The sequence below is a fragment of the Oncorhynchus masou genome, unplaced genomic scaffold (genome assembly GCF_036934945.1).
Source record: "Oncorhynchus masou masou isolate Uvic2021 unplaced genomic scaffold, UVic_Omas_1.1 unplaced_scaffold_2739, whole genome shotgun sequence".
NCBI classification, from domain to species: domain Eukaryota; kingdom Metazoa; phylum Chordata; class Actinopteri; order Salmoniformes; family Salmonidae; genus Oncorhynchus; species Oncorhynchus masou.
This window is the reverse complement of record NW_027009172.1, coordinates 29,666-42,500: the sequence shown is the minus strand read 5'-3', so window position 1 is coordinate 42,500 and position 12,835 is coordinate 29,666. Positions and strand designations below refer to the sequence as shown.

Sequence of the window (12,835 nt, the reverse complement as noted above, 5' to 3'; positions counted from 1 at the left end):
CAGAGTCTCTATATAGTGCACTACTTTAGACCAGAGCCCTATTTAGTGCACTACTTTAGACCAGAGCCCTATATAGTGCACTACTTTAGACCAGAGCCCTATATAGTGCACTACTTTAGACCAGAGCCCTATATAGGGCACTACTTTAGACCAGAGCCCTATATAGTGCACTACTTTAGACCAGAGCCCTATATAGTGCACTACTTTAGACCAGAGCCCTATATAGTGCACTACTTTAGGACCAGAGCCCTATATAGGGCACTACTTTAGACCAGAGCCCTATATAGTGCACTACTTTAGACCAGAGCCCTATATAGGGCACTACTTTAGACCAGAGCCCTATATAGTGCACTACTTTAGACCAGAGCCCTATATAGTGCACTACTTTAGACCAGAGCCCTACTGATAGGGGGAGACTGATAGGGGGAGACTGATAGGAGGAGACTGATAGGGGGAGGCTGATAGGGGGAGACTGATAGGAGGAGACTGATAGGGGGAGACTGATAGGGGGAGACTGGAAGGGGAGACTGGAGGGAGGAGACTGATAGGGGGAGACTGATAGGGGGAGACTGATAGGGGGAGACTGATAGGAGGAGACTGATAGGGGGAGACTGATAGGGGGAGACTGGAAGGAGGAGACTGATAGGGGGAGACTGATAGGGGGAGACTGATAGGGAGAGACTGGAAGGAGGAGACTGATAGGGAGAGACTGGAAGGAGGAGACTGATAGGAGGAGACTGATAGGAGGAGACTGAAGGAGGAGACTGATAGGGAGGAGACTGATAGGGGGAGACTGATAGGGGGAGACTGATAGGGGGAGACTGATAGGAGGAGACTGATAGGGGGAGACTGATAGGGGGAGACTGGAAGGAGGAGACTGATAGGGGAGACTGATAGGGGGAGACTGATAGGGAGAGACTGGAAGGAGGAGACTGATAGGGAGAGACTGGAAGGAGGAGACTGATAGGAGGAGACTGATAGGAGGAGACTGGAAGGAGGAGACTGATAGGGAGGAGACTGATAGGGGAGACTGATAGGGGGAGACTGATAGGGGGAGACTGATAGGGGGAGACTGATAGGAGGGAGACTGATAGGGGGAGACTGGAAGGAGGAGACTGATAGGGAGAGACTGGAAGGAGGAGACTGATAGGAGGAGACTGATAGGAGGAGACTGGAAGGAGGAGACTGATAGGAGGAGACTGATAGGAGGAGACTGGAAGGAGGAGACTGATAGGGGGAGACTGATAGGGGGAGACTGATAGGGAGAGACTGATAGGGAGAGACTGGAAGGAGGAGACTGATAGGGAGAGACTGGAAGGAGGAGACTGATAGGAGGAGACTGATAGGAGGAGACTGGAAGGAGGAGACTGATAGGAGGAGACTGATAGGGGGAGACTGATAGGGGGAGACTGATAGGGGGAGACTGATAGGGGGAGACTGATAGGAGGAGACTGATAGGGGGAGACTGGAAGGAGGAGACTGATAGGGAGAGACTGGAAGGAGGAGACTGATAGGAGGAGACTGATAGGAGGAGACTGGAAGGAGGAGACTGATAGGAGGAGACTGATAGGGGGAGACTGGAAGGAGGAGACTGATAGGAGGAGACTGATAGGGGGAGACTGGAGGGGGAGACTGGAGGGAGGAGACTGATAGGGGGAGACTGATAGGGGGAGACTGATAGGGGGAGACTGATAGGAGGAGACTGATAGGAGGAGACTGGAAGGAGGAGACTGATAGAGGAGACTGATAGGGGGAGACTGGAAGGAGGAGACTGATAGGAGGAGACTGATAGGGGGAGACTGGAGGGGGAGACTGGAGGGAGGAGACTGATAGGGGGAGACTGATAGGGGGAGACTGATAGGGGGAGACTGATAGGAGGAGACTGATAGGGGGAGACTGGAGGGAGGAGACTGATAGGAGGAGACTGATAGGGGGAGACTGATAGGGGGAGACTGATAGGAGGAGACTGATAGGGGGAGACTGGAAGGAGGAGACTGATAGGAGGAGACTGATAGGGGGAGACTGGAAGGAGGAGACTGATAGGGGGAGACTGGAAGGAGGAGACTGATAGGAGGAGACTGATAGGGGGAGACTGATAGGGGGAGACTGATAGGAGGAGACTGATAGGGGGAGACTGATAGGGGGAGACTGATAGGGGGAGACTGATAGGAGGAGACTGATAGGGGGAGACTGATAGGGGGAGACTGGAAGGAGGAGACTGATAGGGGGAGACTGGAGGGGGAGACTGGAGGGAGGAGACTGATAGGGAGAGACTGATAGGGGAGACTGGAAGGAGGAGACTGATAGGGGGAGACTGAGGGGGAGACTGGAGGGAGGAGACTGATAGGGGGAGACTGATAGGGGGAGACTGATAGGGGGAGACTGGAGGGGGAGACTGGAGGGAGGAGACTGATAGGGGGAGACTGATAGGGGGAGACTGATAGGGGGAGACTGATAGGAGGAGACTGATAGGGGGAGACTGATAGGGAGACTGATAGGAGGAGACTGATAGGGGGAGACTGATAGGGGGAGACTGGAAGGAGGAGACTGAGGGGGAGACTGGAAGGAGGAGACTGATAGGGGAGACTGGAGGGGGAGACTGAGGGAGGAGACTGATAGGGGGAGACTGATAGGGGGAGACTGATAGGGGGAGACTGGAGGGGGAGACTGGAGGAGGAGACTGATAGGGGGAGACTGGAAGGAGGAGACTGATAGGGGGAGACTGGAGGGGAGACTGGAAGGAGGAGACTGATAGGGGGAGACTGGAGGGGGAGACTGGAGGAGGAGACTGATAGGGGGAGACTGGAGGGGGAGACTGAGGGAGAGAGACTGATAGGGGGAGACTGATAGGGGGAGACTGATAGGGGGAGACTGGAGGGGAGACTGAGAGGAGACTGATAGGGGGAGACTGGAAGGAGGAGACTGATAGGGGGAGACTGGAGGGGGAGACTGGAGGGGGAGACTGGAGGGGGAGACTGGAGGGGGAGACTGGAGGGAGGAGACTGATAGGGGAGACTGATAGGGGGAGACTGATAGGGGGAGACTGGAGGGGGAGACTGGAGGGGGAGACTGGAAGGAGGGGAGACTGATAGGGGGAGACTGGAAGGAGGAGACTGGAAGGAGGAGACTGATAGGGGGAGACTGGAGGGGGAGACTGATAGGGGAGACTGGAGGGGGAGACTGGAGGGGGAGACTGGAAGGAGGAGACTGGAGGGGGAGACTGGAGGGGGGGGACTGAGGGGGAGACTGGAGGGGGAAACTGGAGGGAGGAGACTGGAGGGGGAGACTGGAGGGGGAAACTGGAGGGAGGAGACTGGAGGGGGAAACTGGAGGGAGGAGACTGGAGGGGGAGACTGGAGGGGGAAACTGGAGGGAGGAGACTGGAGGGGGAGACTGGAAGGAGGAGACTGGGGGGGGGAGACTGATAGGGGGAGACTGGAAGGAGGAGACTGGAAGGAGGAGACTGATAGGGGGAGACTGGAAGGAGGAGACTGATAGGGGGAGACTGATAGGGGGAGACTGATAGGAGGAGACTGATAGGGGGAGACTGGAAGGAGGAGACTGATAGGAGGAGACTGATAGGAGGAGACTGATAGGGGGAGACTGATAGAGGAGACTGATAGGGAGAGACTGGAAGGAGGAGACTGGAGGGGGAAACTGGAGGGAGGAGACTGGAGGGGAGACTGGAAGGAGGAGACTGGAGGGGGAGACTGATAGGGGGAGACTGATAGGGGGAGACTGATAGGGGGAGACTGATAGGGGGAGACTGATAGGAGGAGACTGATAGGGGGAGACTGATAGGGGGAGACTGGAAGGAGGAGACTGATAGGGGGAGACTGATAGGAGGAGACTGATAGGGAGAGACTGAAGGAGGAGACTGGAGGGGGAAACTGGAGGGAGGAGACTGGAGGGGGAGACTGGAAGGAGGAGACTGGAGGGGGGAGACTGATAGGGGGAGACTGATAGGAGGAGACTGATAGAGAGAGACTGATAGGGAGAGACTGATAGGAGGAGACTGATAGGAGGAGACTGATAGGGAGAGACTGATAGGGGGAGACTGATAGGGGGAGACTGGAAGGAGGAGACTGATAGGAGGAGACTGGAAGGAGGAGACTGATAGGGGGAGACTGATAGGAGGAGACTGATAGGGAGAGACTGGAAGGAGGAGACTGGAGGGGGAAACTGGAGGGAGGAGACTGGAGGGGGAGACTGGAAGGAGGAGACTGGAGGGGGAGACTGATAGGAGGAGACTGATAGGGGGAGACTGATAGGGGGAGACTGGAAGGAGGAGACTGATAGGGGGAGACTGATAGGGGGAGACTGGAAGGAGGAGACTGATAGGGGGAGACTGATAGGAGGAGACTGATAGGGAGAGACTGGAAGGAGGAGACTGATAGGAGGAGACTGATAGGGAGAGACTGATAGGGGGAGACTGAAGGAGGAGACTGGAGGGGGAAACTGGAGGGAGGAGACTGGAGGGGGAGACTGGAAGGAGGAGACTGGAGGGGGGAGACTGATAGGGGGAGACTGATAGGGGGAGACTGGAAGGAGGAGACTGATAGGGGGAGACTGATAGGGGGAGACTGGAAGGAGGAGACTGATAGGGGGAGACTGATAGGGAGAGACTGATAGGAGGAGACTGATAGGGAGAGACTGGAAGGAGGAGACTGATAGGGAGAGACTGGAAGGAGGAGACTGATAGGGGGAGACTGATAGGAGGAGACTGATAGGAGGAGACTGATAGGGAGAGACTGGAAGGAGGAGACTGATAGGGAGAGACTGGAAGGAGGAGACTGATAGGGGGAGACTGATAGGAGGAGACTGATAGGAGGAGACTGATAGGGAGAGACTGATAGGAGGAGACTGATAGGGAGAGACTGGAAGGAGGAGACTGATAGGGGGAGACTGATAGGAGGAGACTGATAGGAGGAGACTGATAGGAGGAGACTGATAGGGAGAGACTGGAAGGAGGAGACTGATAGGAGGAGACTGATAGGGGGAGACTGATAGGAGGAGACTGATAGGAGGAGACTGATAGGAGGAGACTGGAAGGAGGAGACTGATAGGAGGAGACTGATAGGGGGAGACTGATAGGGAGAGACTGGAAGGAGGAGACTGATAGGGGGAGACTGATAGGGGGAGACTGATAGGGGGAGACTGGAAGGAGGAGACCGATAGGGAGAGACTGGAAGGAGGAGACTGATAGGGAGAGACTGATAGGAGGAGACTGATAGGGGGAGACTGGAAGGAGGAGACCGATAGGGAGAGACTGGAAGGAGGAGACTGATAGGGAGAGACTGATAGGGGGAGACTGATAGGGGGAGACTGATAGGGGGAGACTGATAGGGGGAGACTGATAGGAGGAGACTGATAGGAGGAGACTGATAGGGAGGAGACTGATAGGGGAGACTGATAGGGGAGACTGATAGGGGGAGACTGATAGGGAGAGACTGATAGGGGGAGACTGATAGGGGGAGACTGATAGGGGGAGACTGATAGGGGAGACTGATAGGGGGAGACTGATAGGGGGAGACTGATAGGGGGAGACTGATAGGGGGAGACTGATAGGGAGAGACTGATAGGGGGAGACTGGAAGGAGGAGACTGGAGGGGGAGACTGGAGGGAGGAGACTGATAGGGGGAGACTGATAGGGGGAGACTGATAGGGAGAGACTGATAGGGAGAGACTGGAAGGAGGAGACTGATAGGGAGAGACTGGAAGGAGGAGACTGATAGGGGGAGACTGGAGGGGGAGACTGGAGGGAGGAGACTGATAGAGGAGACTGATAGGGGGAGACTGATAGGGGGAGACTGATAGGGGGAGACTGGAGGGGGAGACTGATAGGAGGAGACTGGAGGGGGAGACTGATAGGGGGAGACTGGAGGGAGAGACTGATAGGAGGAGACTGGAGGGGGAGACTGGAAGGAGGAGACAGTGGACTGTACCTGGTGTCCTCCTCCAGCTGTGTGATGCGTTCTCTGAGGGACAGTATCTGTGTGTCCCTCTGTCTCACCATGTCGATCAGGTAACTGTAGGGCTGCTGGGCCTGCTGTAGGAGACGGTTAGCTGCTTCCAGCTAGGACACACACACACACACACACACACACACACACACACACACACACACACACTTGTTGAACCCGTTTGTTGCTTCACGCTACAGTCACTGACTTTGCCTTTGATTGGGAGGGCCCTCTAAAAAAACACACCTTTCAGGTGGAATATATTTCATGTTGGCAACCCTTCCAACATGATGTCGAACACTGTGGCAGGAAGGTGTGGTAAGGACAGTGTGGGTGAGACCTCACGTGTTAGTTAGGAGTCTACTACACTGTGGGTTAGGAGTCTACTACACTGTGGGTTAGGAGTCTACTACACTGTGGGTTAGGAGTCTACTACACTGTGGGTTAGGAGTCTACTACACTGTGGGTTAGGAGTCTATTACACTGTGGGTTAGGAGTCTATTACACTGTGGGTTAGGAGTCTATTACACTGTGGGTTAGGAGTCTACTACACTGTGGGTTAGGAGTCTATACTACTACTACACTGTGGGTTAGGAGTCTATTACACTGTGGGTTAGGAGTCTATACTACTACTACACTGTGGGTTAGAGTCTATTACACTGTGGGTTAGGAGTCTATTACACTGTGGGTTAGGAGTCTACTACACTGTGGGTTAGAGTCTATTACACTGTGGGTTAGAGTCTACTACACTGTGGGTTAGGAGTCTATTACACTGTGGGTTAGGAGTCTACTACACTGTGGGTTAGGAGTCTATTACACTGTGGGTTAGGAGTCTATTACACTGTGGGTTAGGAGTCTACTACACTGTGGGTTAGGAGTCTGAACTACTACTACACTGTGGGTTAGGAGTCTACTACACTGTGGGTTAGGAGTCTACTACACTGTGGGTTAGGAGTCTATTACACTGTGGGTTAGAGTCTATTACACTGTGGGTTAGGAGTCTACTACACTGTGGGTTAGGAGTCTATTACACTGTGGGTTAGGAGTCTACTACACTGTGGGTTAGGAGTCTACTACACTGTGGGTTAGGAGTCTATTACACTGTGGGTTAGGAGTCTACTACACTGTGGGTTAGGAGTCTATTACACTGTGGGTTAGAGTCTACTACACTGTGGGTTAGGAGTCTACTACACTGTGGGTTAGAGTCTACTACACTGTGGGTTAGGAGTCTACTACACTGTGGGTTAGGAGTCTATTACACTGTGGGTTAGGAGTCTACTACACTGTGGGTTAGGGAGTCTACTACACTGTGGGTTAGAGTCTACTACACTGTGGGTTAGGAGTCTACTACACTGTGGGTTAGGAGTCTACTACACTGTGGGTTAGGAGTCTATTACACTGTGGGTTAGGAGTCTATTACACTGTGGGTTAGGAGTCTGTACTACTACACTGGGTTAGGAGTCTGTACTACTACACTGGGTTAGGAGTCTGTACTACTACACTGGGTTAGGAGTCTGTACTACTACTACTACTACACCGGGTTAGGAGTCTATACTACTACTACACTGTGGGTTAGGAGTCTATACTACTATACTGTGGGTTAGGAGTCTATACTACTATACTGGGTTATGAGTCTGTACTACTACTACTATACTGGGTTAGGAGGCTGTACTACTACTACTATACTGGGTTAGGAGTCTATACTACTACTACACTGGGTTAGGAGTCTGTACTACTACTACTATACTGGGTTAGGAGGCTGTACTACTATACTGGGTTAGGAGTCTATACTACTTCACTGTGGGTTATGAGTCTGTACTACTATACTGGGTTAGGAGTCTGTACTACTACTACTATACTGGGTTAGGAGTCTGTACTACTACTACTATACTGGGTTAGGAGTCTATACTACTACTACACTGTGGGTTAGGAGTCTATACTACTACTACACTGTGGGTTAGGAGTCTGTACTACTACTACTATACTGGGTTAGGAGGCTGTACTACTATACTGGGTTAGGAGTCTATACTACTTCACTGTGGGTTATGAGTCTGTACTACTACTACACTGTGGGTTAGGAGTCTGTACTACTACTACACTGTGGGTTAGGAGTCTATACTACTACACTGGGTTAGGAGTCTGTACTACTACTACTACACTGGGTTAGGAGTCTTTACTACTACTACTACACTGTGGGTTAGGAGTCTACTACTACACTGGGTTATGAGTCTGTACTACTACTACTACACTGGGTTATGAGTCTGTACTATTACTACTACACTGTGGGTTAGGAGTCTGTACTACTACTACACTGTGGGTTAGGAGTCTGTACTACTACTACTACACTGTGGGTTAGGAGTCTGTACTACTACTACACTGTGGGTTAGGAGTCTACTACTACACTGGGTTATGAATCTGTACTACTACTACTACACTGTGGGTTAGGAGTCTGTACTACTACTACACTGTGGGTTAGGAGTCTGTACTACTACTACTATACTGGGTTAGGAGTCTGTACTACTATTACACTGTGGGTTAGGAGTCTGTACTACTACACTGGGTTAGGAGTCTGTACTACTACACTGGGTTATGAGTCTGTACTACTACTACACTGTGGGTTAGGAGTCTGTACTACTACTACACTGTGGGTTAGGAGTCTATACTACTTCACTGTGGGTTAGGAGTCTATACTACTTCACTGTGGGTTAGGAGTCTGTACTACTACTACTACACTGGGTTAGGAGTCTATACTACTACTACACTGGGTTATGAGTCTGTACTACTACACCTGGTTAGGAGTCTATACTACTACACTGGGTTAGGAGTCTGTACTACTACTACTACACTGTGGGTTAGGAGTCTACTACTACAATGTGGGTTAGGAGTCTATACTACTTCACTGTGGGTTAGGAGTCTGTACTATTACACTGTGGGTTAGGAGTCTGTACTACTACACTGGGTTATGAGTCTGTACTACTACACTTGGTTAGGAGTCTATACTACTACTACACTGTGGGTCTGTCCTGTGTGTTACCTCCTCAGAGATCTGTCCTGTGTGTTACCTCCTCAGAGATCTGTCCTGTGTGTTACCTCCTCAGAGATCTGTCCTGTGTGTTACCTCCTCAGAGATCTGTCCTGTGTGTTACCTCCTCAGAGATCTGTCCTGTGTGTTACCTCCTCAGAGATCTGTCCTGTGTGTTACCTCCTCAGAGATCTGTCCTGTGTGTTACCTCCTCAGAGATCTGTCCTGTGTGTTACCTCCTCAGAGATCTGTCCTGTGTGTTACCTCCTCAGAGATCTGTCCTGTGTGTTACCTCCTCAGAGATCTGTCCTGTGTGTTACCTCCTCAGAGATCTGTCCTGTGTGTTACCTCCTCAGAGATCTGTCCTGTGTGTTACCTCCTCAGAGATCTGTCCTGTGTGTTACCTCCTCAGAGATCTGTCCTGTGTGAGATCTGTCCTGTGTGTTACCTCCTCAGAGATCTGTCCTGTGTGTTACCTCCTCAGAGATCTGTCCTGTGTGTTACCTCCTCAGAGATCTGTCCTGTGTGTTACCTCCTCAGAGATCTGTCCTGTGTGTTACCTCCTCAGAGATCTGTCCTGTGTGTTACCTACCTCCTCAGAGATCTGTCCTGTGTGTTACCTCCTCAGAGATCTGTCCTGTGTGTTACCTCCTCAGAGATCTGTCCTGTGTGTTACCTCCTCAGAGATCTGTCCTGTGTGTTACCTCCTCAGAGATCTGTCCTGTGTGTTACCTCCTCAGAGATCTGTCCTGTGTGTTACCTCTCAGAGATCTGTCCTGTGTGTTACCTCCTCAGAGATCTGTCCTGTGTGTTACCTCCTCAGAGATCTGTCCTGTGTGTTACCTCCTCAGAGATCTGTCCTGTGTGTTACCTCCTCAGAGATCTGTCCTGTGTGTTACCTCCTCAGAGATCTGTCCTGTGTGTTACCTCCTCAGAGATCTGTCCTGTGTGTTACCTCCTCAGAGATCTGTCCTGTGTGTTACCTCCTCAGAGATCTGTCCTGTGTGTTACCTCCTCAGAGATCTGTCCTGTGTGTTACCTCCTCAGAGATCTGTCCTGTGTGTTACCTCCTCAGAGATCTGTCCTGTGTGTTACCTCCTCAGAGATCTGTCCTGTGTGTTACCTCCTCAGAGATCTGTCCTGTGTGTTACCTCCTCAGAGATCTGTCCTGTGTGTTACCTCCTCAGAGATCTGTCCTGTGTGTTACCTCCTCAGAGATCTGTCCTGTGTGTTACCTCCTCAGAGATCTGTCCTGTGTGTTTACCTCCTCAGAGATCTGTCCTGTGTGTTACCTCCTCAGAGATCTGTCCTGTGTGTTACCTCCTCAGAGATCTGTCCTGTGTGTTACCTCCTCAGAGATCTGTCCTGTGTGTTACCTCCTCAGAGATCTGTCCTGTGTGTTACCTGTCCTCAGAGATCTGTCCTGTGTGTTACCTCCTCAGAGATCTGTCCTGTGTGTTACCTCCTCAGAGATCTGTCCTGTGTGTTACCTCCTCAGAGATCTCCTGTGTGATTACCTCCTCAGAGATCTGTCCTGTGTTTACCTCCTCAGAGATCTGTCCTGTGTGTTAGAGATCTGTCCTGTGTGTTACCTCCTCAGAGATCTGTCCTGTGTGTTACCTCCTCAGAGATCTGTCCTGTGTGTTACCTCCTCAGAGATCTGTCCTGTGTGTTACCTCCTCAGAGATCTGTCCTGTGTGTTACCTCCTCAGAGATCTGTCCTCCTCAGAGATCTGTCCTGTGTGTTACCTCCTCAGAGATCTGTCCTGTGTGTTACCTCCTCAGAGATCTGTCCTGTGTGATACCTCCTCAGAGATCTGTCCTGTGTTTACCTCCTCAGAGATCTGTCCTGTGTGTTACCTCCTCAGAGATCTGTCCTGTGTGTTACCTCCTCAGAGATCTGTCCTGTGTGTTACCTCCTCAGAGATCTGTCCTGTGTGTTACCTCCTCAGAGATCTGTCCTGTGTGTTACCTCCTCAGAGATCTGTCCTGTGTGTTACCTCCTCAGAGATCTGTCCTGTGTGTTACCTCCTCAGAGATCTGTCCTGTGTGTTACCTCCTCAGAGATCTGTCCTGTGTGTTACCTCCTCAGAGATCTGTCCTGTGTGTTACCTCCTCAGAGATCTGTCCTGTGTGTTACCTCCTCTGTCCTGATCTGTCCTCTGTGTGTTACCTCCTCAGAGATCTGTCCTGTGTGTTACCTCCTCAGAGATCTGTCCTGTGTGTTACCTCCTCAGAGATCTGTCCTGTGTGTTACCTCCTCAGAGATCTGTCCTGTGTGTTACCTCCTCAGAGGTCTGTCCTGTGTGTTACCTCCTCAGAGATCTGTCCTGTGTGATGTGTTACCTCCTCAGAGATCTGTCCTGTGTGTTACCTCCTCAGAGATCTGTCCTGTGTTACCTCCTCAGAGATCTGTCCTGTGTGTGTTACCTCCTCAGAGATCTGTCCTGTGTGATGTGTTACCTCCTCAGAGATCTGTCCTGTGTGTTACCTCCTCAGAGATCTGTCCTGTGTGTTACCTCCTCAGAGATCTGTCCTGTGTGTTACCTCCTCAGAGATCTGTCCTGTGTGTTACCTCCTCAGAGATCTGTCCTGTGTGTTACCTCCTCAGAGATCTGTCCTGTGTGATTACCTCCTCAGAGATCTGTCCTGTGTGTTACCTCCTCAGAGATCTGTCCTGTGTGTGCGTTACCTCCTCAGAGATCTGTCCTGTGTGTTACCTCCTCAGAGATCTGTCATGTGTGTTACCTCCTCAGAGATCTGTCCTGTGTGTTACCTCCTCAGAGATCTGTCCTGTGTGTTACCTCCTCAGAGATCTGTCCTACCTCCTCAGAGATCTGTCCTGTGTGTTACCTCCTCAGAGATCTGTCCTGTGTGTTACCTCCTCAGAGATCTGTCCTGTGTGTTACCTCCTCAGAGATCTGTCCTGTGTGTTACCTCCTCAGAGATCTGTCCTGTGTGTTACCTCCTCAGAGATCTGTCCTGTGTGATGTTACCTCCTGTCCTGTGTGTTAGAGATCTGTCCTGTGTTACCTCCTCAGAGATCTGTCCTGTGTGTACCTCCTCAGAGATCTGTCCTGTGTGTTACCTCCTCAGAGATCTGTCCTGTGTGTTACCTCCTCAGAGATCTGTCCTGTGTGTTGTTACCTCCTCAGAGATCTGTCCTGTGTGTTACCTCCTCAGAGATCTGTCCTGTGTGTTACCTCCTCAGAGATCTGTCCTGTGTGTTACCTCCTCAGAGATCTGTCCTGTGTGTTACTCCTCAGAGATCTGTCCTGTGTGTTCCTCAGAGATCTGTCTCCTCAGAGATCTGTCCTGTGTGTTACCTCCTCAGAGATCTGTCCTGTGTGATGTGTTACCTCCTCAGAGATCTGTCCTGTGTGTTACCTCCTCAGAGATCTGTCCTGTGTGTTACCTCCTCAGAGATCTGTCCTGTGTGTTACCTCCTCAGAGATCTGTCCTGTGTGTTACCTCCTCAGAGATCTGTCCTGTGTGTTACCTCCTCAGAGATCTGTCCTGTGTGTTACCTCCTCAGAGATCTGTCCTGTGTGTTACCTCCTCAGAGATCTGTCCTGTGTGTCCTCAGAGATCTGTCCTGTGTGTTACCTCCTCAGAGATCTGTCCTGTGTGTTACCTCCTCAGAGATCTGTCCTGTGTGTTACCTCCTCAGAGATCTGTCCTGTGTGTTACCTCCTCAGAGATCTGTCCTGTGTGTTACCCTCAGAGATCTGTCCTGTGTGTTACCTCCTCAGAGATCTGTCCTGTGTGTTACCTCCTCAGAGATCTGTCCTGTGTGTTACCTCCTCAGAGATCTGTCCTGTGTGTTACCTCCTCAGAGATCTGTCCTGTG

The 12,835-nt window shown here is 51.5% G+C and overlaps 1 protein-coding gene across 1 annotated transcript in view; it reads right to left on the bottom strand.

The window, feature by feature from the left end:
• LOC135533861 (progesterone-induced-blocking factor 1-like) overlaps positions 1 to 12,835 on the bottom strand; it is a gene marked incomplete at its 3' end in the record, with an annotated part of 34,462 nt that overhangs the window by 1,277 nt on the left and 20,350 nt on the right. Inside the window, exon 6 of the mRNA XM_064961068.1 lies at positions 5,946 to 6,076. Within this exon, the coding sequence (XP_064817140.1) occupies positions 5,946 to 6,076 (131 nt within the window). The remainder of the gene's footprint in view (positions 1 to 5,945; positions 6,077 to 12,835) is intronic.